The sequence below is a fragment of the Megalobrama amblycephala genome, linkage group LG15 (assembly GCF_018812025.1).
Source record: "Megalobrama amblycephala isolate DHTTF-2021 linkage group LG15, ASM1881202v1, whole genome shotgun sequence".
In the NCBI taxonomy this organism is placed as follows: Eukaryota; Metazoa; Chordata; class Actinopteri; order Cypriniformes; family Xenocyprididae; genus Megalobrama; species Megalobrama amblycephala.
In genome coordinates this window covers 35623760-35651653 of record NC_063058.1, presented here as the reverse complement: position 1 = coordinate 35651653, position 27894 = coordinate 35623760, and the positions used below count along the sequence as shown (strand labels likewise).

The window sequence follows — 27894 nt, the reverse complement described above, 5'->3', positions numbered from 1 at the left end:
GTGTGTGTGTGTGTGTGTGTGTGTGTGTGTGTGTCTGTGTGTGTGTGTGTGTGTGTGATGTGTGTGTGTGTGTGTGTGTGTGTGTGTGTGTTACAGACAGTTTCAGGAGAAGCGGACAGTCCATTAAAGTATCGGTCACTAGTCAAACATCTGCTGTAATAAATGATTTATATATTGTCAACATGAGTTGGTCAGAATACTGAATGACCATCAGTGGAGAATGATGATTTTGTTCCTTCATTAATGTAGTTAATCTACCAGTTAATTAAAACCAGTCAGATCTCAGGTCCTGATTCATGCAGAATTAGTTTCAGTCAATGAAAGTGTGAATCTGTTGTTCAGTAAAGTGTTCAGATGATCAGTTAACATGTTTCTCGTTTGTGTTCTCAGTTACACTGATCTTACACACATTAACCTGCTAACTTGATCCTAATGTAAAGCCTCTTCACATAACAAAGACACAAAATAAAGTGTGACTGATTGTCTTATGTACACATTATCATATCAGGATAAGGAAAAGTGCTCAAAGTGTTCAAATCTTTCACTTCTGTTCCTACAGTATCAGTCTAGTTTCTACAAAAAGATTAAGGATGAGCAGCTGTGTTCACAAACACAATAACACGTTGTTGTAACTTACTTCTTACCAGAGTCTGCCAGTGAATTTGCACAAAAACAGACTGTATACACAAATAAAGGACAAAACAGAAGTAAATGCTAAGGAATTAGTTTGCCTCTACAACACATACACACACACACACACACACACACACACACACACACACACACACACATACACACACACACACACACACAAGTCAAGTCACCTTTATTTATATAGCACTTTTTACAATGCAGATTGTGTCAAAGCAGCTTTACATTGATAACTGGTATATAATTCTTGTACTTAATTTGTTCTTGTACAATTTTACTGTTATTTTTTGTGTGTTCATGACTATCAGAAAAACCATGATTGTTCAAACTTGTGTGAATTCTGCAGATGAATAAAGCACTGAAACAAACAAACGCTGTTGATGGACACTGAGGATCAAACTCAGACGTGTGTCGCCGATCACAGAGAAACACGGACACAGGAAAAACAATTAAAGAGTAAATTCAGAATCCAGCAGAACAATCCTCACTGGCATCAGGGAGCTGGATTCTTCTTCATGGAAAGAAACTGGCTATTTCAAATGGAACTTTCCTTAAGCTTTCACTGTAATAATTACTGCTATGTCTTCATTTACAATTATACACTTTTGTTTTATCGAACCAAAGGCATTTAGTGCTGCTTTAAACCAGGAGAAACACTTTAAACCACTGCGTCATTAAAAACAAGACGCTTCTGATCCTGATACGAGTGAAACCGCAGCGTTTCTCCTGATCAGAACACAAAATACACTCTATCATCAGATGATGACTCCAACACAAATCATGTATTTCAGCAAACGCTCCAGAGCGAGATGATTAATAAATGGATATTAACAGAGAAATTTAGTTTTCATTATGTATTACATCATTTCAGTTGTGTGTGAATCCTGTTCCTGGAGATCTACCTGTCAAACACACCTGAAGCAGCTGATGAAGATCTCCAGGAGAACTTGAGACTTACAGACAGCAGTGTTTGATCAGGGATGGAGATGAACTCTACAGGAAGATCTCCAGGAACAGCATTGGACACCGCTGCCATAAGTCATTGAGTACAACAGGCTGCTATTTTCAAAAATCAGTTCAAAATTGCAAATGTATACATGAGTCATGAGACACATGAGATTTTGAAATAGTAAAATTTTCCCAATCAAAACTTAAACAGGCGTTTCCTCGTTTAGGTTGTGTCTTTGCTGGGCTGTTGCCTATACATCACAGATCTGGCAGAACTGTACAAGTTTTAATGTCATCTATGGTGTTACTGTAATCCAGATTGTATGGTAAATCCGGTGCTGAGGTTTGTGTGTTGTCTCTTCAGAAGCAGACAGGACCGACGCACACTGCCAGGAACAGCTGTGTCCGCAGGAACAGAACGCAGGATCTCTCTGCTGCACTTTGCTCACGGGATACCTCATGAAGTCTGGTGTCAGGTGCTCACTGTGAAAGAACAGGTGAGAGTCAGACATGTGTTACACTGAATTTGTCATGCATGTACGTACAGTGGGTACGGAAAGTATTCAGACCCCCTTAAATTTTTCACTCTTTGTATATTGCAGCCATTTGCTAAAATCATTTAAGTTCATTTTTTCCTCATTAATGTACACACAGCACCCCATATTGACAGAAAAACACAGAATTGTTGACATTTTTTGCAGATTTATTAAAAAAGAAAAACTGAAATATCACATGGTCCTAAGTATTCAGACCCTTTGCTGTGACACTCATATATTTAACTCAGGTGCTGTCCATTTCTTCTGATCATCCTTGAGATGGTTCTACACCTTCATTTGAGTCCAGCTGTGTTTGATTATACTGATTGGACTTGATTAGGAAAGCCACACACCTGTCTATATAAGACCTTACAGCTCACAGTGCATGTCAGAGCAAATGAGAATCATGAGGTCAAAGGAACTGCCTGAAGAGCTCAGAGACAGAATTGTGGCAAGGCACAGATCTGGCCAAGGTTACAAAAACATTTCTGCTGCACTTAAGGTTCCTAAGAGCACAGTGGCCTCCATAATCCTTAAATGGAAGACGTTTGGGATGACCAGAACCCTTCCTAGAGCTGGCCGTCCGGCCAAACTGAGCTATCGGGGGAGAAGAGCCTTGGTGAGAGAGGTAAAGAAGAACCCAAAGATCACTGTGGCTGAGCTCCAGAGATGCAGTCGGGAGATGAGAAAGTTGTAGAAAGTCAACCATCACTGCAGCCCTCCACCAGTCGGGGCTTTATGGCAGAGTGGCCCGACGGAAGCCTCTCCTCAGTGCAAGACACATGAAAGCCCGCATGGAGTTTGCCAAGATGGTGAGAAATAAGATTCTCTGGTCTGATGAGACCAAGATAGAACTTTTTGACCTTAATTCTAAGCGGTATGTGTGGAGAGAACCAGGCACTGCTCATCACCTGTCCAATACAGTCCCAACAGTGAAGCATGGTGGTGGCAGCATCATGCTGTGGGGGTGTTTTTCAGCTGCAGGGACAGGACGACTGGTTGCAATCGAGGGAAAGATGAATGTGGCCAAGTACAGGGATATCCTGGACGAAAACCTTCTCCAGAGTGCTCAGCACCTCAGACTGGGCCGAAGGTTTACCTTCCAACAAGACAATGACCCTAAGCACACAGCTAAAATAACGAAGGAGTGGCTTCACAACAACTCCGTGACTGTTCTTGAATGGCCCAGCCAGAGCCCTGACTTAAACCCAATTGAGCATCTCTGGAGAGACCTAAAAATGGCTGTCCACCAACGTTTACCATCCAACCTGACAGAACTGGAGAGGATCTGCAAGGAGGAATGGCAGAGGATCCCCAAATCCAGGTGTGAAAAACTTGTTGCATCTTTCCCAAAAAGACTCATGGCTGTATTAGATCAAAAGGGTGCTTCTACTAAATACTGAGCAAAGGGTCTGAATACTTTGGACCATGTGATATTTCAGTTTTTCTTTTTTTAATAAATCTGCAAAAATGTCAGCAATTCTGTGTTTTTCTGTCAATATGGGGTGCTGTGTGTACATTGAGGAAAAAAAATGAACTTAAATGATTTTAGCAAATGGCTGCAATATAACAAAGAGTGAAAAATTTAAGGGGGTCTGAATACTTTCCGTACCCACTGTAAACTGTATATATAACTATAGTTGAAGAGAAAACCTGAAAAGCAACTAGTCTAGCTATGAATTGTCAGGGGACAAATATTGAATGATTCATGTTTTGAATAACAACAGGACTCATTTAGTATCTACCGTATTATGCAACACAGAAGTTTTCATTGAATGTAAGAGAGTTCAGATTCATTAGCCATATAGTAAACGACTGGAGGAACAACAATAACAAGCATGCGTGCAAACTCTTCATGTTAAGAAAGCAGATGTTTACTGCACCAGTGGTGTGGAATCTGTCCGTCTGACACGTCGCTGCAAACGGATGATGCACGTGATGATCTGTAAGTCAAAGCATTCAGGACAACTCATTAGCCAATGTTCATGTCACAGATACACCACTGCACATGATCCATATACTGCTGAATTGAACATATACAATGAAAAATACTTCAACAAATGATATCTGATATTAAATGTAATGCACCTGTGGTGGTCAGAGCTGAAGTTCGGTGGGGGTGGCATTGAAGCATCACTCTTCATTGACAGGCAACTGAACGCAGGTGACAGTCTGCCTCCGTCCTGCACATAAACACAGAACCTAATGTAACTGGATGTCATTATTGACGATGGGAAAAGATGCATCATCACAATGTCAACATTTTACCAGAAAGGTACATGCGGCCTTTGGACAGCTTCTGCTCCCATGCTGCTGATTTCAGATCTCTCTATGGGAAAACAGGTAGAGCTGTAAATACTGCAAGCTTCTGTCATGCATGTATTTGCACTAATAAAAGCCTGTTCACAACAAGGATGATAAACATAACAATAAAGAGATAAAAATGTAAAATAGACTGAAAATCTAAAAGATTAGCAGAGTCCACAGCACAACAATAACTGAGGAACGGATATTAATATAGTTATCGTTACAGATGTGAACGAGCTTTAAACCCTGCATTCACAGAGATGTGCATGTGCTCATGTGGAAAAACAAACAATATACTCACGTATCTTTGCTCAGTTTTCTTCTCTCTGTCTCTGTGCTCTTAATTCTCGCTCCTTTGCTCTCTCCTCCGCTCGCCTTCTCTCCTTCGCAGCATCTAAGATCTTTTGGTCTAGTTGGTAATGGCAGTGCTTATTTTCTGCCGCCATCTCCTCAATCTTTTCAAACAACTGCACGACCTGCATGCCATCATTCTTAACTTTGGTGTTGAGAACATGATATCTGTTTCTGCATTTCTCCAGCAGCCTGTGGAGGGCGCCGCCTTCGCTCTCGATGTGCATCTCTATGGGCGTCTGTCCCAGCCAGTCTTCATGAGTGAACAGGACTATAGTGTGTTTCCACACTCTCTGGCTGAGAAGATTGAGATGTTCCTCCAGCACTCTGTTGTTCATCTCGCTGTATTTCGTGTCGACGCGGATGACTAGGAGAAGAGCGTGTGGCCCCGGGTGACACAAAAACAGACTGTGCATGAATTCTAACTGGTACAGTTTTGCACATTTGAATCACTCCAGCAGGGCGACTCGACCACTGTGACTTCTCTGCCGGCCACCGTTCCCTGTTTAATCTCAGCCTGAACGGCAGTCTTTAGCTCGAACGCCTCTCGTCGCAGGATAGTGTTCCCGGCTGAACTCTTCCCAGCTGTTCTGTGGCCCATCAGCACCAGCCTTAGTACTCCTGTCAATGAGAAAAACAAGCTGTTTTAGAAGACCACAGATGACCAAAGGGCTTTCAATATGAATTATTATATGCACATAGTCCAAAAGCAGATGATTTTTCCTAAGACATTTACACTGCGTTGATGCTGTACATTTTTATCAGTTTTCTGGGAATCAAACCCATGATCATAGCGTTGCGAGTACAGTGCTTCGACTGTTTGAGCTTCAGGAAAGCACACAGAATTACTGCTTTTCCACACTTCTTCTCTTAAAAATTTTAAAATGTTGTCGGTTTTAAATACTGATTCTAAAATTAACAGTTTGTGGAAAACATTATTGTCAAATACAGTTATAAAAATACTATTTTTTTTGTAATCCATGAGATCTATTTGTTTGCTGTTTTCACCTGATTTTTGTTTGATTTTCAGGGAATCACACTGAATCCAAAAGGGTCAATAAATATTGTATTTTGAACATAAATGTGCTTACCAATTTGCAACCTGACATATAGTCTCTGTTTTTGCACATTCTGCTGCCTCTGGTGAGCTCTCTCGTTTGCTTTCCTTTTCCTGTCTTCTGCATCTTTTAAAATCTCTCTGTCCATCTCGTAATGGCAGGAGCTGTTTTCGGCCACCATCTCTTCCACCTTGTCCAGGAGATCTTGGACTTGAACGCCAGCATGTCTGCTCTCAGTGTTGAGAACATGGTATCTGTTGCTGCATTTCTCCAGCAGCCAGCAGAGGGCGTCACCTTCGCTCTCAATGTGCATCTCTATAGGCGTGTCCTCTAGGTAGTTCTCAGAGGTGAACAGCACAATGATGTGACTCCAGACTCTCTCTCCGAGTAGCTCTACATGTCCCTCGATCACGCTCCTGTCGGCTTCTCTGAAGGCCACGTCTGTGCGTACGCTCAGTAATATAGCGTGGGGTCCTGGAGCACACAGAGACGTGCTGAGGACGATCTCCTGCTGAAGTAACTGGCAGCTCTCTGTGATTTCTCTGTTCTTGCACCAGTCGGGGACTTCGACCAGAGTGATCTTTCTGCCGGCCGCCTCTCCGTGCCTCTTCACACACTCTGCACTTCTTCTGGACTCAAACTCCTTCTTGCCCAGGATGAAGTTTCCTGCAGAACTGTTTCCAGGTGCTCCATGCTCCATCAGCACCAGCCTGAGCTCGGACAGCTTCTGTGTGTGACCTGAGTCCAGACACAAATCAATAATCAGAAAGAATCAGAATGATGTTTGTATGTTTACACACACAATGAATTTGTCTTGGTGACAGGAGATTCCAGCGCAGAAGAAAGTAATGCAGACATACATAGGAATGATCCATTTGCATGATATACAAACATAACTAATAAAGTAAATTATGTTTTTATGAAAGCACACACTTAAAAATATTAATTTTAATATCAGACTCTGGTTTCTCCCAAGGTTTTTTCTTCCATTCTGTCACCTGATGGAGTTTGGGTTCCTGGTCACTGTCGCCTCTGCTCACCCAGCAGGCACAGAACGTCATAAGATGTTAGTATTTGGTTAAATTTAGGTCGCGACGTCTGGTAACCAAAATTCAATGTCAAACCAACGTCTAATAACAACAATAATTTGACGTCCAATACCGACGTCATTTGACATTGATATTTTGTTGGTGTTAGGTTGTGGTTTTAACTAACCAAAATCCAACATCGACTCAACGTCTTAAACCAACGTCAATTTGACGTCAAATACTGACATTTAGTCGTCAGGTATGGCAACCAAAACCCAACGTCTTCTATACGTCAAAGTGGTAACGTCTACTCAACGTCAAACTCTAACATCATTAGACATTGATCTTTTGTTATTTTAGGTTGTGGTTTTAACTAACCAAAATCCAACATCGAATCAACGTCTTAAGCCAACGTCATATTGACGTCAAATACTGACATTTAGTCATGAGGTATGGCTACCAAATCCCAACGACTCTTAGACATCATAATGATAACGTCCACACAACAACAAATGCTAACATCAGTAGACGTTGATCTTTTGTTATTTTAGGTTGCACTAACCAAAATCCAACGTCTAGTAAACGCCATATTCACCTGCTTGTAAACAAAGTTTAGTGCTTCCGGCTATGCCAGCACTTCATCTTGAACACTAGGTGGTGGTAATACTCCTAAGGAGTGAGCAGCCAGTAGCAAGTAGTAGTAGAAGAAGACCGTCGTCAGTTTAGTTCTCATGGAGCTCTCGTGAACTAACGTCAGAGGCCTACAAGAGAGAAAATGAATAGTTGAATAAAGTCGTTCTTTTGTTTGTTTGTTTTTCGCACGAAAAGTATTATCGTCGCTTGAGAAACGTACGGTTGAGCCACTGTAGTGGCATGGACTATTTAAACATTTTCTTCACTGACTTTCTGGACGGACAAGTTTGGGGCCCCTTAAAGCCAATGGAGGAGTATTCCACCGCTCATATTTAATCACAAAAATATTAATTTGTGATCCGAAGATGAAAGAAAGACTTACATGGTTGTATCAACATGTGGGTGAGTAATTACTGACAGAATTTTCATTTTTGGGTGAACTATCCCTTTAAAGCTAAGGTAGATATTTTGTTTTCTCAGAAACTGATTTAAAGCCAATCAATAATTTATGTGGTCTAAATATACTCTGTGGAAGGCATAGAAGTAGTTAATGCTTAAATTCAATGTTTACTGTAGTGCATCATATCCTATATTTCTTATGAATTTTCATTTTCAAATATTTCTTACAGAGAGTGTCCAGAAAACATCAAAAGAGACGGAGGCAAATATTGCAGCGGCCATCGCCTTTTGTTTAAAATATGCCCCAGACAGGGTGGGTGGAGGTGGCAGGAAAAAAAGCTGTGAATAAAACTGATATTAATGTTTTGAAAATGTTCTGTTCCAATAATGTTAATAATAAAACAAATAAATAAATCATATTTGTTATAATCCAGTTTATCTCTTTGTCATTTTTCTGATAAAACCACCAAACATTTGTAAATTCCATTTTCAAATTTAGTTAAACTATTCTTTTTGCTAATGTCTTAAAATTTAATAATTTGGTGTAGTCTCACATTGGATCTTGATCTCTCTCTGATCTTATTGTTAGAGTTTCTTGGTATGTTTTTGTTGTTGTTTTTTCTCTCTGAATGTTGATTTTTATTTTACAACAAAATTGAAGGTTTAATGTCATGCCAACAAAATCCATACTAACCATATCTTTCTTTAAAGTTGGAATTTGACAGCTTGACAATTTGTTGTTGGTTTTTGACAGATACCGATTTTGATTTTATTTTCCATCAAAGCGCAATGTCTCAGATGTAGGAGATTGATGTTAGTCTGACGTTTGGTTATGACATCAACCCGATTTAAATTTTCAACCAAAATGCAACGTCTGACCAACGTTGGAGATTGACGTCAGTCTGACGTTTGGTTATGACGTCAACCAGATTTTCATTTTCAACCAAAATACAACGTCTTACCAACGTTGGAGATTGACGTCAGTCTGACGTTTGGTTATGACGTCAACCAGATTTTCATTTTCAACCAAAATACAACGTATTACCAACGTTGGAGATTGACGTCAGTCTGACGTTTGGTTATGACGTCAACCAGATTTTCATTTTCAACCAAAATACAACGTCTTACCAACGTTGGAGATTGACGTCAGTCTGACGTTTGGTTATGACGTCAACCAGATTTTCATTTTCAACCAAAATACAACGTCTTACCAACGTTGGAGATTGACGTCAGTCTGACGTTTGGTTATGACGTCAACCAGATTTTCATTTTCAACCAAAATACAACGTCTTACCAACGTTGGAGATTGACGTCAGTCTGACGTTTGGTTATGACGTCAACCAGATTTTCATTTTCAACCAAAATACAATGTATTACCAACGTTATAGATTGACGTCAGTCTGACGTTTGGTTATGACGTCAACCAGATTTTCATTTTCAACCAAAATACAACGTATTACCAACGTTGGAGATTGACGTCAGTCTGACGTTTGGTTATGACGTCAACCAGATTTTCATTTTCAACCAAAATACAACGTATTACCAACGTTGGAGATTGACGTCAGTCTGACGTTTGGTTATGACGTCAACCAGATTTTCATTTTCAACCAAAATACAACGTCTTACCAACGTTGGAGATTGACGTCAGTCTGACGTTTGGTTATGACGTCAACCAGATTTTCATTTTCAACCAAAATACAACGTATTACCAACGTTGGAGATTGACGTCAGTCTGACGTTTGGTTATGACGTCAACCAGATTTTCATTTTCAACCAAAATACAACGTCTTACCAACGTTGGAGATTGACGTCAGTCTGACGTTTGGTTATGACGTCAACCAGATTTTCATTTTCAACCAAAATACAATGTATTACCAACGTTATAGATTGACGTCAGTCTGACGTTTGGTTATGACGTCAACCAGATTTTCATTTTCAACCAAAATACAACGTCTTACCAACGTTGGAGATTGACGTCAGTCTGACGTTTGGTTATGACGTCAACCAGATTTTCATTTTCAACCAAAATACAATGTATTACCAACGTTATAGATTGACGTCAGTCTGACGTTTGGTTATGATGTCAACCAGATTTTCATTTTCAACCAAAATACAATGTATTACCAACGTTATAGATTGACGTCAGTCTGACGTTTGGTTATGACGTCAACCAGATTTTCATTTTCAACCAAAATACAACGTATTACCAACGTTGGAGATTGACGTCAGTCTGACGTTTGGTTATGACGTCAACCAGATTTTCATTTTCAACCAAAATACAACGTATTACCAACGTTGGAGATTGACGTCAGTCTGACGTTTGGTTATGACGTCAACCAGATTTTCATTTTCAACCAAAATACAACGTCTTACCAACGTTGGAGATTGACGTCAGTCTGACGTTTGGTTATGACGTCAACCAGATTTTCATTTTCAACCAAAATACAACGTCTTACCAACGTTATAGATTGACGTCAGTCTGACGTTTGGTTATGACGTCAACCAGATTTAAATTTTCAACCAAAATACAACGTCTGACCAACGTTATAGATTGACGTCAGTCTGACGTTTGGTTATGACGTCAACCAGATTTAAATTTTCAACCAAAATACAACGTCTGACCAACGTTATAGATTGACGTCAGTCTGACGTTTGGTTATGACGTCAACCAGATTTTCATTTTCATCCAAAATACAACGTCTTACCAACGTTATAGATTGACGTCAGTCTGACGTTTGGTTATGACGTCAACCAGATTTAAATTTTCAACCAAAATACAACGTCTGACCAACGTTATAGATTGACGTCAGTCTGACGTTTGGTTATGACGTCAACCAGATTTTCATTTTCAACCAAAATACAACGTCTTACCAACGTTGGAGATTGACGTCAGTCTGACGTTTGGTTATGACGTCAACCAGATTTTCATTTTCAACCAAAATACAACGTCTTACCAACGTTGGAGATTGACGTCAGTCTGACGTTTGGTTATGACGTCAACCAGATTTTCATTTTCAACCAAAATACAACGTCTTACCAACGTTATAGATTGACGTCAGTCTGACGTTTGGTTATGACGTCAACCAGATTTTCATTTTCAACCAAAATACAACGTCTTACCAACGTTGGAGATTGACGTCAGTCTGACGTTTGGTTATGACGTCAACCAGATTTTCATTTTCAACCAAAATACAACGTCTTACCAACGTTATAGATTGACGTCAGTCTGACGTTTGGTTATGACGTCAACCAGATTTTCATTTTCAACCAAAATACAACGTCTTACCAACGTTGGAGATTGACGTCAGTCTGACGTTTGGTTATGACGTCAACCAGATTTTCATTTTCAACCAAAATACAACGTCTTACCAACGTTGGAGATTGACGTCAGTCTGACGTTTGGTTATGACGTCAACCAGATTTTCATTTTCAACCAAAATGCAACGTCTATCCGACGTAGTGGTCCAACGTCAATCTGATGTTATATTGACGTCCGGTGCCTGCTGGGCAGCCAGGCTCAGACTGCAGGAGTTTCAGGCCCATTTATGGGGGGGGGGGGGGTTATCTGGTAATGATGTGATGCAACCAGATTTCACAATTGGTTAAGATTTAAAAACTCCTGTAATCTGAGCATGGCTTTAGTTGGGGACACCATTAAATATTACTGTACTGGCTCTACACCATTCTGTAAGGCTGAATTAGTCTCATATCTGATGAAGTTTGCATTACTGATTCTGTTATTTTCCTGTTTATCACTGTGAAGCTGCTTTGGAACAATCTGTACTGTATAAAGCGCTGCAGAAATAAAGCTGATTAGACTTTATCTACACAAATGGGCAATGACTGTAGACAAAAACATGTTTATAGTAAAAGTCATTTGACTTCTTTTTTGGTAAACTCACCCATCTGTTCTCTGATTTTTACTCTCTTCTTCTGGGTTTTTATCTCTCTCTGTCTCGCTCTCTCCCTTGCCTCCTTTTTCTGCTTCTCTGCTTCTTCAGTATTGAGGTCTATATAGTAGTGGTGTTCATCATTTCCAGCCACCATCTTCTCGATCTTGTCCAGCAGATGTGTGACCTGGGTGCCGTCACGCGTGTGCTTGCTGTTGAGAACATGATATCTGTTGCCGCATTTCTCCAGCAGCCACTGGAGGGCGCCGCCCTCACACTCAATGTGCATCTCTATGGATCTGTTTCCCAGGTGTCCTCCATCAATGAATAACACCATAACATGAGGCCAGACCCTCGTACCGAGCAGCTCAAGATGCTCCACCGCTGATGTCCTGTGAGCCTCGGTGAACGAGATGTTTACAGGTACGACTATAAGGAAAGCGTGTGGACCTGGAGGGCACAGAGCCGGGCTGATCACAATCTCCCATTTGAGTAACTGAGTACTGTCGTCTGTCTGTCCAACTGACCAGCCTGGAGCTTCAACCACAGTCAGCGGCCTGCCATTCACCTGTCCCTGTCTGACCACACACTCCAGACTTCTCTTCGACTCAAAGTCCCGTCTGTCTAGGATTGTGTTTCCTGCTGAACTTTTCCCTGCATTCTGAAATCCCAGCAGAACAATCCTCATTGGCATCAGGGAGCTGGATTCTCCTTCATGGAAAGAAACAGACAATTTCAAATGGAAACAGATACTATTGAACCTCCAAGATGGAGCGTTTAGTTCAAATGGGCATTAATACTAATGAGCAATTTCACCTTAAGATGATCTAAAAGAAGAGAAAACAAAGCTAAAATCTTTACAGACACATGATGTAATGCAAACGCCTGTGGTTCGGTCATTTTCGACCGATTTCAAAAACACTTAAACACACACACACACACATGTTTGTTTTTGTGAAGTGTGGGGTCATTCCATAGGCGTAATGGTTTTTATACTGTACAAACTGTATTTTCTCTCCCCCTACACTACTCCTAACCCTAACCCTAACCCTAACCATCACAGGAAACACTTTTACTTTCTCACAAAAACTCATTCTGTGTGATTTATAAGCCTTTTGAAAAATGGGGACATGGAGTAATGTCCTCATAAGTCACCTCTTCTTGTAAAAACTATGTCATACCCATGTCATTATACACATTTGTGTCCTGATATGTCACAAAAACATGCGCACACACACACACACAACTGAACTTGCACTTCAGAGGGATAAAAACAAGTACTAATCTTTGACAAATAACAGTAGAATAATGTCTAAATAAATATCCAAATGTATATTTTCTAAGCATAAAACCTAGAATTCTTTCACAGTAGCTGCAGAGAACACAGCAGCCATCTGCTGGCCATCGTTTTCATGACATGATTTTGACATGATATTTATGTTATTGTTCTTTTTTCCACCAGATGGCACAAAACGAACAAACAACAACAAAAAATAACCCCCACAGCCAAGTGCATCATGTTAATGTTACTACTTATGAGAAATTAGTGTTATATTAAACAAACAAGGAGAGTTAAAATCTCGCCAGTCATGATTATCTGAAAGCACTTTCTGTTTGGAGCAGCAGGAAATGACAGTGGACTACTGATCCATCGCCATTACAGCACAGATCTCAAAAAAGATTTGTAAGATTAAACATTGAGTACGTTTTGCAATGTTACTTTCCGTTTCTTTGTAATTATTATGAAATTTAGCAATTTTTAAGGGAAAATTGGGAAAAGGGGAAAACATTTTGACTGTATGCTGTGTCGCAGTAGTAACTGTAACAAATGTGTTTTCAGCACTCACCTTTGAGTGAAGTATTTGCCATCATCCTCTTGTTCTGTCAACAAAAGAAGTTTACAGTCACAGAATGACTTCTGAGAAGACTAATGTCAGACCAACCATACAGTAAATCAGTCCAACGCATCAGACGTCACTAAACACTAAAGAGAGAAAAGTGAAACTGAACTGAGAGAACTCAGAAAATAACAATAACCTACTTCATCAGAGCGCGCGTTTTTGATTTCACTGGTCTGGATATTCAACTTTAAAATTTAATGAAATTCAGAGACCGAATTTTACGAAACGCATTCACTTCCGTGTACTCGAGTGGGAAATATAATAGGAAAAATAGGAAGTGAGCAGAAAGCATGACGTCAAAACATGGACCCGATGAAACTACACTGACATTGTGAAATACAATCAAATACACGGGAACCTGGACTGGACCCCTGCTCTCTGATGCTTGATAAAATACATTTAACATAAACTAGCACAGGTGCTGAACAAAAATTATACCATTATCAAACCAATCCAGACAGACAGACAGACAGATAGATAGATAGATAGATAGATAGATAGACAGATTGACAGATAGATTGACAGATAGACAGTTAGATAGATAGACAGATCGTAGTTTACAAGCATGTTTTTGTGTCGCATAAAAAATTTATCCCACTCATTTGAGCGCATACGTTTTTTTATGCGCATTTTTAGAATTTATGTGCATCTTGTTTATATCCAGCATTTTTTTATGCGATATCCCAAAATGCATAGCTTATGAACCCTATATTATTCTGTGGACACCACATCTCATCACTCAACAGGAACAGGTTGAGTATCTCATCACGAACAGGAAGAGGGCCAGAGCAAATTACAGTGTCTGACATCATACTTGCGAGTTCACACACCTCTTTAATGTTAATTTTAGTGATCTATTCTGAATTTAATGATTCGGACATCATTAGTGCCGACGTGAATGATAATCTTATAAATCTAATAGAATTCCAGTATGTCTGTACTTTCTTCTGCACTGGAAGCTTCTTCTGTCACCAAGACAAATTCCTTGTGTGTGTAAACATACTTGGCAATAAAGTTCATTCTGATTCTTTTCCCCAGCATCATCTTCTCGTTGATTTGGTGAACAGACCACAGTATTGATTAAAGTATTATAATTTGTACCTTTTAACCATACCAATCCATTCATGGGTTAATGTTGAATTGTTACTTTTTGTGAGACAAAGTGTATCATTTATCCAGGCTAAGCCAGGAGTCCTTTCTGTGTGGAGTTTGCATGTTCTCAGTGTCAGTGTGGGTTTGCTCTGGTTAGGTGGATTGGACATGCCACATTGGCTGTAGGAGTGAGTGTCTCCCAGCTCTCTCACTCTCAAGTGCTGGTTTGCATTGGATACCTTTTAGACTTGTAGAAATTATGAAAATCAGTGGTTGCAGGAATCTCAAAGTATAGTGCATAAAATTTAATAGAATTACAGTGAGAAGCCTTGAAAATACTTACTGATGACCCCTCTTTAACAATCCAACCAGTAGTTAAAAGATTTGTCATTATAAATTCTACTACATATACAACAAAAATTAAAGACACGTTACAAGATAAGTTGTTTATAAAAAAATCTATTCAATCTGACTGAGATTGAGAAGAAACAGATCGATTCAATGAGAAACAGCAGACGAGTTTGTTTGGTCTCTATAAAGTTTAATTGAATGAAGCAGGTAATCACTGACAGGTTAGTCTAGTTAAAGAGTCTGACCTGTGCTTGAACTGAACCAATGAGTATGAAGATCAGTCCATTCAATCCCATCATGCATCTGGCCTCTGAGTAACTGCAGGCCGCTAAAGCTCAAGGCATCCATGCATTTGGCAAAACTCTCTCACGCAGATGCAGATCAGGAGCAAAAGCACTTCAACCAGGAGAAACACTTGAAACCACTGCTTCATGAAAAACAAGACGCTTCTGATCCTGATACGAGTGAAACCGCAGCGTTTCTCCTGATCAGAACACAAAATACACTCTATCATCAGATGATGACTCCAACACAAATCATATATTTCAGCAAACGCTCCAGAGCGAATGATTCAGGACTGGAATGAATCAGTTTTTGTTTGAATATAAACAGACTGATGTTCATTAAAGTTAGCGACCGTTACAAACATTATTATGAAAATAAAACGCAGTTCAATGACATTCATCACGAATCACCTGCGAACGACAGAGCGATACAGTCAAAACAAGCGTTTGTGCTCAAGAATCAGTGCTAATGAATCAATTATAAATCATCACATGATCATTATATTCATCTGATTCACACACGCATTCGTTTACATCAGCTGATCATATTTCATTAGATTGAAAACAAGCACAAACGTCCGTCTCATTCAGCCGCTGACGCTCCAATGCAGAAATTATAGTCCTAATTAAAAAATCTAGAGATATGCTAATATAAAAACAGATACAATATCGAATAGACCAATATCTATATAAATTATTGCATATATAATAAACCAGTAAAAGTGAATGAATTGTTGCTTTGCTTTGACTGTATCCGTCACAGAAATAAGAGAAAGCCACTGATCTGACGACGACATGAAGACAAACATGAGACGCTCAAACGCTGATCCGTCCCCGCTGAACCTCACAGGAAGTCTCGCAGCAGCACTTCCTGTGGCAGCTCCCGCTGGACCAATCAGAGATGAGATGTTGTAAGGCATATTGAACTGACATTGAACACACGCTCTGTCCTGAATCTTCAGTCCGGACAGACTCAGGAATATGAGCGCGTTTCATCCGTGAGAGTTCAGCTTCATTGAATCAGGATGAATCTACATTCAGAGGATCAAACTCAGCAGAGCCACGAGGAGCAGCGAGAAGAGGCCGAGAGACGAAGACGCCAGAGCTCCTGCCGCACCTGCACACACACACACATATCATCAGAAAACACACACACACACACACATATCATCAGAAAACACACACACACATATCATCAGAAAACACACACACACACACGAACTTAGCATGCTGAACTGAATCAACATCGAACTGAACTGAATCAACATTGAACTGAACTGAATCAACATTGAACTGAACCAACATTGAACTAAACTGAATCAGCACTGAACTAAACTGAATCAACATTGAACTGAATCAACATTGAACTGAACTGAATCAACACTGAACTGAACTGAATTAACACTGAACTGAATCAACACTGAACTAAACTGAATCAACATTGAACTGAACCAACATTGAACTAAACTGAATCAACACTGAACTAAACTGAATCAACATTGAACTGAACTGAATCAACATTGAACTGAATCAACACTGAACTGAATCAACACTGAACTGAATCAACATTGAACTGAACTGAATCAACACTGAACTAAACTGAATCAACATTGAACTGAACCAACATTGAACTAAACTGAATCAACATTGAACTGAACTGAATCAACACTGAACTGAACTGAATCAACATTGAACTGAACCAACATTGAACTGAACTGAATCAGCACTGAACTAAACTGAATCAACACTGAACTGAATCAACATTGAACTGAACTGAATTAACACTGAACTAAACTGAATCAACATTGAACTGAACCAACATTGAACTGAACTGAATCAACACTGAACTAAACTGAATCAACATTGAACTGAACCAACATTGAACTAAACTGAATCAACACTGAACTAAACTGAATCAACATTGAACTGAATCAACATTGAACTGAACTGAATCAACACTGAACTAAACTGAATCAACATTGAACTGAGCTGAATCAACACTGAACTGAATCAACATTGAACAGAACCAAGGTCAAGTCAAGGTCAAGGTCAAGTTTATTTATAGAGCCCTTTAAAACAGCATAAATGCTGACCAAAGTGCTGCACAATATACCAAACAAAACATCCTCAAACAATACAATTTAAACACTAATAATAAAATATCAAAAGAAAACAAACAAAAGTAATACAATTAAGACAGGAACATCATGCAATATAAAACAATATTTAAGACTAAAAAATGTATATCAAATTAATTACACATATGCCTGAGAAAAAAAGTATGTTTTGAGAGAAGATTTAAATGTAGAAAGAGTAGGGGAAAGTCTAATAGACACAGGTAGGGCATTCCAGAGCTTAGGACCGTGAACTGAGAAAGCTCTGTCACCTTTGGATTTAAGTCGGGATTTTGGAACATTTAATATCATCTGGGTGGAAGATCTGAGCGTTGTCACAGGGGAATACGAATGGATAAGTTCTGAAATATAAGAAGGGGCAAGACCATGAATTGATTTAAATACAAATACTAAAACCTTAAAATCAACTCTGAAACGAACGGGTAGCCAATGAAGTGATGACAGCACAGGTGTAATATGTTCTCTCTTTTTTGTCCCTGTTAAAAAACGAGCCGCAGCATTCTGTACCAGTTGTAATCGCAGAAGCGAGGACTGATTTATTCCAGCATATAGAGCATTACAATAATCCAGCCTGGTTGAAATAAACGCATGAATAACAGTCTCCAAATCACTAAAGCTCAGAATATTTTTCAGCTTGCAAAGTCCCCTAAGCTGCAGAAAACTGGCTCTAACTACAGAGTTGATTCGTTTATCAAATTTTAACTCAGGGTCAAGGGTAACTCCCAGATTTTTAACTTTATCACGAATGTTATCTTGAAGGGGGCCTAGGGTAGAACTTATGTTATTTAAAAGGTGTGAAGGGCCAAACAACATAACATCAGTCTTCTTCTGATTTAGTTGAAGGAAATTATTGTCCATCCAACATTGAACTAAACTGAATCAACATTGAACTGAATCAACACTGAACTGAACTGAATCAACATTGAACTGAACTGAAACAACACTGAACTGAACCAACACTGAACTGAACTGAATCAACATTGAACTAAACTGAATCAACACTGAACCGAATAAACATTGAACTGAATTAACATTGAACTGAACTGAATCAACACTGAACTAAACTGAATCAACATTGAACTGAATCAACATTGAACTGAACTGAATCAACACTGAACTAAACTGAATCAACATTGAACTGAGCTGAATCAACACTGAACTGAATCAACATTGAACAGAACCAAGGTCAAGTCAAGGTCAAGGTCAAGTTTATTTATAGAGCCCTTTAAAACAGCATAAATGCTGACCAAAGTGCTGCACAATATACCAAACAAAACATCCTCATACAATACAATTTAAACACTAATAATAAAATATCAAAAGAAAACAAACAAAAGTAATACAATTAAGACAGGAACATCATGCAATATAAAACAATATTTAAGACTAAAAAATGTATATCAAATTAATTACACATATGCCTGAGAAAACAGTATGTTTTGAGAGAAGATTTAAATGTAGAAAGAGTAGGGGAAAGTCTAATAGACACAGGTAGGGCATTCCAGAGCTTAGGACCGTGAACTGAGAAAGCTCTGTCACCTTTGGATTTAAGTCGGGATTTTGGAACATTTAATATCATCTGGGTGGAAGATCTGAGCGTTGTCACAGGGGAATACGAATGGATAAGTTCTGAAATATAAGAAGGGGCAAGACCATGAATTGATTTAAATACAAATACTAAAACCTTAAAATCAACTCTGAAACGAACGGGTAGCCAATGAAGTGATGACAGCACAGGTGTAATATGTTCTCTCTTTTTTGTCCCTGTTAAAAAACGAGCCGCAGCATTCTGTACCAGTTGTAATCGCGGAAGCGAGGACTGATTTATTCCAGCATATAGAGCATTGCAATAATCCAACCTGGTTGAAATAAACGCATGAATAACAGTCTCCAAATCACTAAAGCTCAGAATATTTTTCAGCTTGCAAAGTCCCCTAAGCTGCAGAAAACTGGCTCTAACTACAGAGTTGATTCGTTTATCAAATTTTAACTCAGGGTCAAGGGTAACTCCCAGATTTTTAACTTTATCCCGAATGTTATCTTGAAGGGGGCCTAGGGTAGAACTTATGTTATTTAAAAGGTGTGAAGGGCCAAACAACATAACATCAGTCTTCTTCTGATTTAGTTGAAGGAAATTATTGTCCATCCAACATTGAACTAAACTGAATCAACATTGAACTGAATCAACACTGAACTGAACTGAATCAACATTGAACTGAACTGAAACAACACTGAACTGAACTGAATCAACACTGAACTGAATCAACATTGAACTGAACTGAATCAACACTGAACTAAACTGAATCAACACTGAACTGAATCAACACTGAACTGAATCAACATTGAACTGAACTAAATTAACACTGAACTGAACTGAATCAACATTAAACTGAATTAAAATTGAACTGAACTGAATCAACACTGAACTGAACTGAATCAACACTGAACTGAACTGAATCAGGACGCTGTACCTGCGATGCGCACTTGAGCGACGGCCCCGTCTCCACCCTCGCTGTGTGCTCGCACCTCCACCAGGTAATCGTCCTTCATCAGGGGCAGATCGATGGACTGCTTCTCTGTGGTGTAGAGCGTCCCGCTGGGCTGCCCCTCCTTCCGGTACAGGACCTGAGGGAGAGCAGGGATACGTCAAGAGCTGAGAGAATCACAACTATCATTAAATGTGAATCAAAGCAGCAGATTATATCAGAAATACAGTCGTGTTAGGAAATACAATTCATGTTCCTGGTAATCTTGAATCAGAATATCTTCTCCTCCCTCTTGCAGCATCTCTTCTCTTCTCTGATGAGATCCACCAATAGCAAACCACAACCATCCAATCAATTCCACACAGACAAAATCAAGCCCCGGCCAACATTTGTTCTTGTTTGAGAAGCGTTTCACTCGGATATACGACACAATAGAGAAGAAAAGACTAGAGCAATGACGAGTTGGCTGTCAATATTATCACATAGTTTTGAAAGGGTTGTTAGACATGGATATTTGACATTATATCTCAATGGCTTCTTAAACGCCTAAAACAGCAAGTATGATTATTCTGAAGGACAGCAGGTCAAAACGTCTGACTAGAAACTTCAGTGAAATGCAGGAATGTTTAATGTTTAATGTTTAATGTTCCTGCCTGATTTACACTCAAAACTGCAGTTGAACTTCATTATATATTGTTAAATGGACATGGAGGAAAAACATGTTTTATTCAGAACTGATGATGTAATTGTGTAAAGGAACAAGTTCATTATTATTTCAGAAAGATGCATGATACAATTTTTAAGATTTTTAAGACTGCACATGAATATTCACGCTTCATCTCATATTTATTGTCAAATCTTTGAGATACGTGTATGCATGTTTAACTGAAGCACACGAGAGCAGCAGGTCAGCGGAGCATCGTCTCTTTCTGACCTTATATCCGGCCACCGTCGACTCGTTGGCCAGCGACTGCACCTTCTCCCAGGCGATGTTGATGGACGTGCCGCTGTAGTGCATCTTTGTGCCGGTGATCTTAGGAGGCCGACTCGGAGCTGAGGAACACAATCAGAGCAGAAAACCCATCTGAAGATTGTACTTTACTCTTACGAGTTGTACATAAATATCATCTCACTTTATCTCTTAAAATCAGGGGTTTTCAAATATGTTGATGTCAAAATCCCACATATGATCCCCTTATGAAGCACTCTGTTCCTTACGTATAGAGGAACTTTTTAATGTAACATTTTTAATGTTTCTGAAAGAGTCTCTTCTGCTCATCAAGACTACATCTATTTGATCAAAAATACAGTAAAAACTGTGAAATATTATTAAGTAAAATATAATTTATTCCTGTGATCAAAGCTGAATTTTCAGCATCATTACTCCAGTCTTCAGTGTCACATGATCCTTCAGAAATCATTCTGATATGATGATTTGGAGTATTTCGTCAGATTCTGTCAGACTCACGGGCTTTCTTGGTGTGGATCCTGTGTCTCTGGCTGGCGGGTCCGTACCCGGCGCCGTTGTACGCCCGCACCTCGATCAGGTAATGCGAGTCGGCCTTCATGTTGTCCAGACGCGTGTGGTTCTCTCGACTCGGCACCAGAACCCGCTGCGCCGACGCCTCGTTCTCCAGCGTCTCCCTCCAGTACCGGACCTGAAGGAGAACACCCGCTGGAGTTTAACTGGAGTTTAACAGTGAAGGAGTGTCGTGTGACGGGCGGGTCAGTACCTGGTAACCCTCCACGCTCTGCAGCGCCACCGGCACCCACGTCACCACGGCTTCTGTGGCCGACAGCGCTCGGGTCTCGGCGATGGTGGGCGCGTCCGCAGGCACTGAGACACACACACACACACACACACGTCAGAACGCTTCTTCACCTGCGTCACCTGAGACAGTCTGCAGGAGCGTCACTCACCGTCCTGCGCTGAGTAGATGAAGGCGCTGAGGCTGAACGGACCCTCGCCCTGACTGTTGAAGGCCTTCATCTTCACCTCGAACCTGGTGGACGGAGGGATTTTGGGGTCTTTGTGGACGTACTTCCGGGCCTGTGGGTCGGTGACCGTCACTCGCAGCCACTCGGAGTCGTTCTCAGGCTTGAAGGCGATGATGTAGCCGAAGTTACTGCCGTAGTAGTACTGCGACTGGACCGGCTGCGGATCAGAACATGATTCAGATACTTGCCACACCGCATTGTTGCGTAATTTAAATATGCAAATGAGACATGATCTAAGACTGAGAGATGATGATGTCTAAATGACAAGAGAAACAGTGTTTTGCTGTTATTCAGACAGATGTTTCTGATTGAAACTGGTGATAAATGTGAGCTCTGGTACCGTCCATGTGATGGTGAGCTCCCGACTGGCTCCGCCTCCTCCGCCGATGTCAGACGGAGCCACGACAGGCCCTACAGAGAGAGAGAGAGTCAAACACTTCAAACATGATGACGGTGTGATCACGGTTGCTAAGGCATTTGCAGTTACTATGGTGTCGCTATGCAATTACGTTTCTGCTGGAGGAGGTTTAATTCTCAGTGTTTAATCAGATCGCTATCAGCAGCCGTTCTAGTGAGGATTGACTGAAACTGACCACATGTTCTTCATCCCGGGTCATGATGATAATGATTAACTCTACTGGAATTAATTCGATTCGTTTGAATGTACCACTTGTTCAAGACGAACCCGAATGCAGAAGGAGGGATAAACGAACTGAAGGTGTTTACTGAGAGGACAGAAGGGACTCACGGGCTTCTCTGGTGGTGATTCGGGGTGAAGGGTCGCTCGGCGGGCCGGTTCCCAGCGTGTTGGTGGCCGTGACTCTGAACTCATACTCCGTCCAGGGCATCAGGTTGATCACGGTGGCCATTTCTGCATTTCCCTCCACATTGACTGGAGCTGAAGACACAGAAGCACTGCTTTAGATATGAGTGTTTGATGGAGAACACTGATCTCAAGAGCGGTGATGTACTGACAGGTGGACGCGTCTCTCCAGTCCTGCTGCTCGCGCACGTCTCTGTACTGGACGCTGTATTTGGAGATGGGGCTCAGGTTGTCTGTCCCGTGACTCCACGTCACCCTCACGCTGCTGGACGTCACCTCGTCCACACGCACGCCGCCGGGAGGACCTGGAGGACCTGAGAGCGAGGAGATGCGTGAGATGAAAGAGACTCATTGATTCCAAACGCATCTCCTCAGGAGATTCTCAGGAGATCTCAACAACATCTGAAACATTTCATACAAGAGATCTCAAGAAGAACTCAAAGGTTTCTCATCAAATGAGCTTCTCCAGCTCCAGACTGGATGATATATGTGTTATATATACGGTCTCACCTCGCACCACCAGCTCTGCGGCGGCCGTGACGTTGTCCACCGGCGTCTGAGCCGTACAGGCGTATCGTCCCGCGTGTCTCAGCTGTGCGTTACTGATCAGCAGCTCTGAGCTGGACGTCCCGGCCTGACCGGCCTGATTAACATCCTGACCAGCAGTGATGAAAGAGATAATTCATGTTTGAGACGCACACAAGACATCCATTCACTGCAAAAAACGATAACTATAACTATAAAGTTTTGATTGAATAGAGAGTCGCCACAACTAATGACACAGAGGAGCGATATCACTGGAATCACTTTCAGAATGATTTTTTTTTCAATTGATGAATGATAAAAACAGCCAATCAGAATCCATCCTGCTTTAAGAGCTTGAGCATTTAAAGTGACAGATGACAAAACTGCAGCTCGCTTATATAAAGAGAACGTATCGGCCGGCGGTGTGGACGCTGATATAGTCATCGTTAGTTATAGTAATGATGATATTAATCAAGTTTTGATTCATTAATCTCAGTAAATATTAAATGTTTGTCATCACCATCTTGTGCTCGTAATGCTCTCGGTCACTGTCGAAGTCGATGACGTGCTCGTCGAGGGACCAGATAAAGGTGAGGTCAAGGGTCGGGTCATGTGACGCAGCACACTCCATCCTGGAGCTGTCGCCCGCGTTGATGTCAGCGTTCGACGGGGCCAGTGTGATCTTGGTGGCGTCTGAGGAGAGAGACGCAAACTCATCTCAATACAGTCAATAGGATAAACGAGTGGAATCACATGACTCTTGTTCATTGATCACTGTCAGCAGCAGAGGTGCAGCTGTGTGTTTGTGGCAGCAGAGGGCAGGAGTGAGCCAGAATACAAGCATCTCTGTTGACTTGAGAAATATATTGAAGGTTTTGAGGCCATTCAAGAAAGCAGATGTGTTCTGGGTGGTTACTAAAGTGATGCTATGTGGTTGCTAGGGTGTTGCTATGTGGTTGCTAGGGTGTTGCTATGTGGTTGCCAGGGTGAACAGTACGTGTGTGTTGTGTTTCCATGTCATACCCGTGACTAACAGTGATCCAGTGCTGTTCGCTCGGCCTCTGTCGTTTTCTGCGAAGCATGTGTATCTGCCTTCGTCTGATTTAGTGATGTTGAGCAGCTCTAAACTCCCGTCCGGCCAAATGAAGAGCCTGCAGAGATAGAGGAAAGGCTTTATTTGAGCAGGTCCGGACGTGACGCGAGCGTGTCGTGAACGAGAGATGCTGCGGTGACCTCTGACCTGCTGGAGTTGTGCAGGAGCTCGGTTCCTTTGCTCCAGGAGATGGTGGGCCGCGGCGCCGCTCTGGGTTTGCAGTCGAACACCACACGGCCGTTTTTGGCCCCCAGGAGTTTGGGTTTCACAGGGTTCCTCTCGAATGAAGGAGCGCCGGCTGAGAAAACAACAAACACACAGTCAGAGGAGGAACATCTGCATCTGAGGCTCAAACTGAATGACCTCTGACCCGGTCAACCAATCAGAGTTGAGCTCACCGAACACCCTGAGCTCGGCGTTGGCGTAGATCACGCCGTGACGGTTCTCAGCGATACACTGATACATGCCCGAATCGTCAAACGTCAGGTCCGTGAAGCGTAACTCGTGGTTCTTGCCGTACTGATGGAGAGAACGAACAGATTCATCCGTCAACACTCATGAACGCTGTCACCAATAAATGTCATCAACATCATATTCCTACTGCTTATCAATGAGAAGAAGCCATAAAAACAAATAAAATAACAATGTAGAAAAAACGTACAAATATTTGTACTGTATATATATAGATTAATTCATTTGATTAGATCAAAAATAAAAACATCAAAAATAAATAAATAAATAAAAACAGCTAAATTAATAAATGATGCCATACAAATCCATTATTTTATGTTAATTAATACTAATAAATGAATAAATAAAGTATTTGATTATTTATTAATTGATTTATTTAATAAATCAAAGTCATAAAGCTAAATAAAATATCAAAAATTAATATAAATACGGTGCAGACACTGAAAAGAGTCAGTCTGGCATGATTCTTCGGTCAGAAGTCATGTTTGATTAGCGTTCTGAGTGTCGCCGGACGCTGTAATCACACTTCAGGTGTTTGGATAACAACCATCTGCTGTGACTGTTACATAACCAGGAGCATGATGGGAAGGCCTCGCTCCAGACGGAAACACAGCCAGCGTCCGAGACGCTCCACAACACACTCATTCATTACACTGCGTCTCTCTGCATCCACTGATCAGGTTCAGCAGTTTACAAATGCATTTTCCTAATCTGGATGATTTCTGGTGTTTTTACACTCCTGAAGCTCTGAGAGTCGAGAAACACTCATGAACTGATCACATGAACGCAGCATCAGTCACTTGAAATGACGGCCGTACCATTCGTCCGTTCTTCAGGAAGTGCACGTGGGGTTTGGGTTTCCCGGTGGTTATACAGGACATGATGTAATCTCCTCCGATGTCTCTCTCCGAGCTGCTGATCTTTTCCACCCATTCAGGAGCTCCTGAGACACACACACACACACACACACACACACGTGTAAACACACAGTGTGTGATCATATTTCTGACATGCACTCTATTTTCCAGAATAAACCTCTATCTTGTTCAGTGCTCAGGTGTGTCTCAGTAAAGAGGTCATGTGACTCTCACCCTCCACATACAGGTGCGTTTTGTGCCAGTCTTTGCCTTTGGAGTTGTCGGCCTCGCACTCGTACACACCCTCGTCCTCGTACTGGACGTCGTAGAGATGGAGGAGACTTCCTGCCATACTGACGTCATGACGATGGGCCGGCAGCTCGCCATCCACCTTCCTCCAGCGGATCTGAGGGATGGGGCTGAACACACACACACACACACACACACATAATATAACACCCTGAGAACCTCTTAATCAATTAAACACAATGTAACAATCAGCTATAGGTGATTAAATAGATTCAAGAGGATGAAAATCCATGCAAGACTGATCAAAACTCTCTGAACATTCAAAAGTTTTTTAAAACATTTTTTTTGTTGGTTATATGAAAGTTAAGGGAACATTCCATTGTCTCGTTCTTCAAACATGGGGACGTTACTTTTGAATGTTCTGAAACAAGCAGTAACATTTAAAAATGTCAGATGAACATCCAACTAAAACATTTCAGGAATAAGTTCCATGCACGATGTATAAATGTGTTTTTGTGCTAACGTATTAAGAACATTAACTCAGACCAGATGACTCTGAACGAACGTTCTATTAACGTTACTGGAAGAACATTTGTTTGAAACTTTGAGAGGACCTTGCCAGAACGTTCCCTGTCAGCTGTGGATTCAGTATGCAGATATCCCAGTGATGTCACTGATGTTATTTTGAATTCTCAGCGTTCTATCAGTGTCGGTCAATAGCATTTGAACTTTAAGAAGTTTATTAAGAGATTGCACTGTAATGTTGAAATGATCTACAAAATGCAGTTTGAATGAAAAATGATTAAAAACTGAAATATTTGCAAAAAACTGTGCTGAATAATGAAGCGTTTGAGAGAAATGATTGAAGCGGTGCTTTTGCGAACAGCAGAAATCATCTGGTTGGCATTATTTCTTACTTTCCCAGCGCGAAACACTCGAGCGTGACGTTCTGCCCCGCCAGCGCGAAGGTGTCTGGAGATTTGACTTTGATATCAGCAGGATATTTCCTCAGAGAACCTGAAAGAGAGCAGAAATGAGCCGTGAATGGCTGAGGACTCATGCTTCCCTCCAGCAGAAGGAGCGAGACGCGACGAGTCCCTCCTGTTTGTTTCTCTCAACAGAGCTCCTGCTCCGAGGCGCTTTGACTCAAAACACACTCATGATGTTGTGACAGTCATGAACGTCTGCATGTAATGCTGGGAATGAACCGGATGCAGCAGCACACTAGAGATTCAGTGCTTTAGACATTAAAGATTCATGAGGAATCAAGGCAAGACAGCGCAGGTGAACTGGGGTCAAAATGAACTCATAGATGTTCAGCAGCTGATTTATTACAGTCAGAATTTTAACACTCTCTTGTATTGCAAGTTTTCTGAAATGTTATGCTTAAATAGGCAAATGAGGTCGTTTTTAATTTATTACGCACTAATTTGCATGCATTTCCAGAAAATAAATCTGAACTTTGGATAAAGCCAGGTTCAAAATTTGAGTTTGATTTTGTTGACATATTAGAGTTAAAGATTTTTACTGAGGGGATTTTGCCTTTCTCTTTTTATCACTTCATAAATCAAAAAAAACCATCAACAGGTGGAAAAAATACATTTTTAACATGTTTTTAGGAATAAAAGGTTATATAAATCAAGGCAAATGATATATAAACAAACCCCACAGTAAAAACCTTCAGAATATAGATATGAATAAAACTGTAAGTTTTGATGTTTGTAAGTGCTGCTGAAGTGGAGAAAAAACTCATTTTGTGAAAACAATCTTTAAAGATATTGAACGCAAATAGATAAAGTACAATAAAATAAACACTAAAGTGTTTTTT

The 27894-nt window shown here is 40.7% G+C and overlaps 1 protein-coding gene and 1 pseudogene across 2 annotated transcripts in view; both read right to left on the bottom strand.

Moving 5' to 3' along the window:
• Nucleotides 1–1932: 1932 nt before the first annotated feature.
• Nucleotides 1933–13954, bottom strand: LOC125247139 (annotated as a pseudogene).
• Nucleotides 13955–15314: 1360 nt separating this feature from the next.
• Nucleotides 15315–27894, bottom strand: part of LOC125247138 (contactin-1a-like) — a 32897-nt gene continuing 20317 nt past the window's right edge. Inside the window, exons 8-24 of one of the 2 annotated variants that reach the window (XM_048158342.1) lie at nucleotides 26984–27083; nucleotides 26052–26236; nucleotides 25779–25903; nucleotides 24888–25008; nucleotides 24637–24787; nucleotides 24420–24547; nucleotides 23917–24089; nucleotides 23382–23526; nucleotides 23024–23185; nucleotides 22797–22946; nucleotides 22389–22459; nucleotides 21971–22205; nucleotides 21784–21887; nucleotides 21519–21708; nucleotides 20985–21103; nucleotides 20036–20189; nucleotides 15315–16546 (exon numbers count right to left, since the gene is read on the bottom strand). In XM_048158342.1, coding sequence (XP_048014299.1) covers nucleotides 16467–16546; nucleotides 20036–20189; nucleotides 20985–21103; nucleotides 21519–21708; nucleotides 21784–21887; nucleotides 21971–22205; nucleotides 22389–22459; nucleotides 22797–22946; nucleotides 23024–23185; nucleotides 23382–23526; nucleotides 23917–24089; nucleotides 24420–24547; nucleotides 24637–24787; nucleotides 24888–25008; nucleotides 25779–25903; nucleotides 26052–26236; nucleotides 26984–27083 — 2393 coding nt within the window. In that variant the 3' untranslated portion in view covers nucleotides 15315–16466. Of the gene's footprint in view, nucleotides 16547–18954; nucleotides 19194–20035; nucleotides 20190–20984; nucleotides 21104–21518; nucleotides 21709–21783; nucleotides 21888–21970; nucleotides 22206–22388; nucleotides 22460–22796; nucleotides 22947–23023; nucleotides 23186–23381; nucleotides 23527–23916; nucleotides 24090–24419; nucleotides 24548–24636; nucleotides 24788–24887; nucleotides 25009–25778; nucleotides 25904–26051; nucleotides 26237–26983; nucleotides 27084–27894 lie in introns of those variants that run through there. The other variant, XM_048158341.1, reaches the window with a different exon arrangement.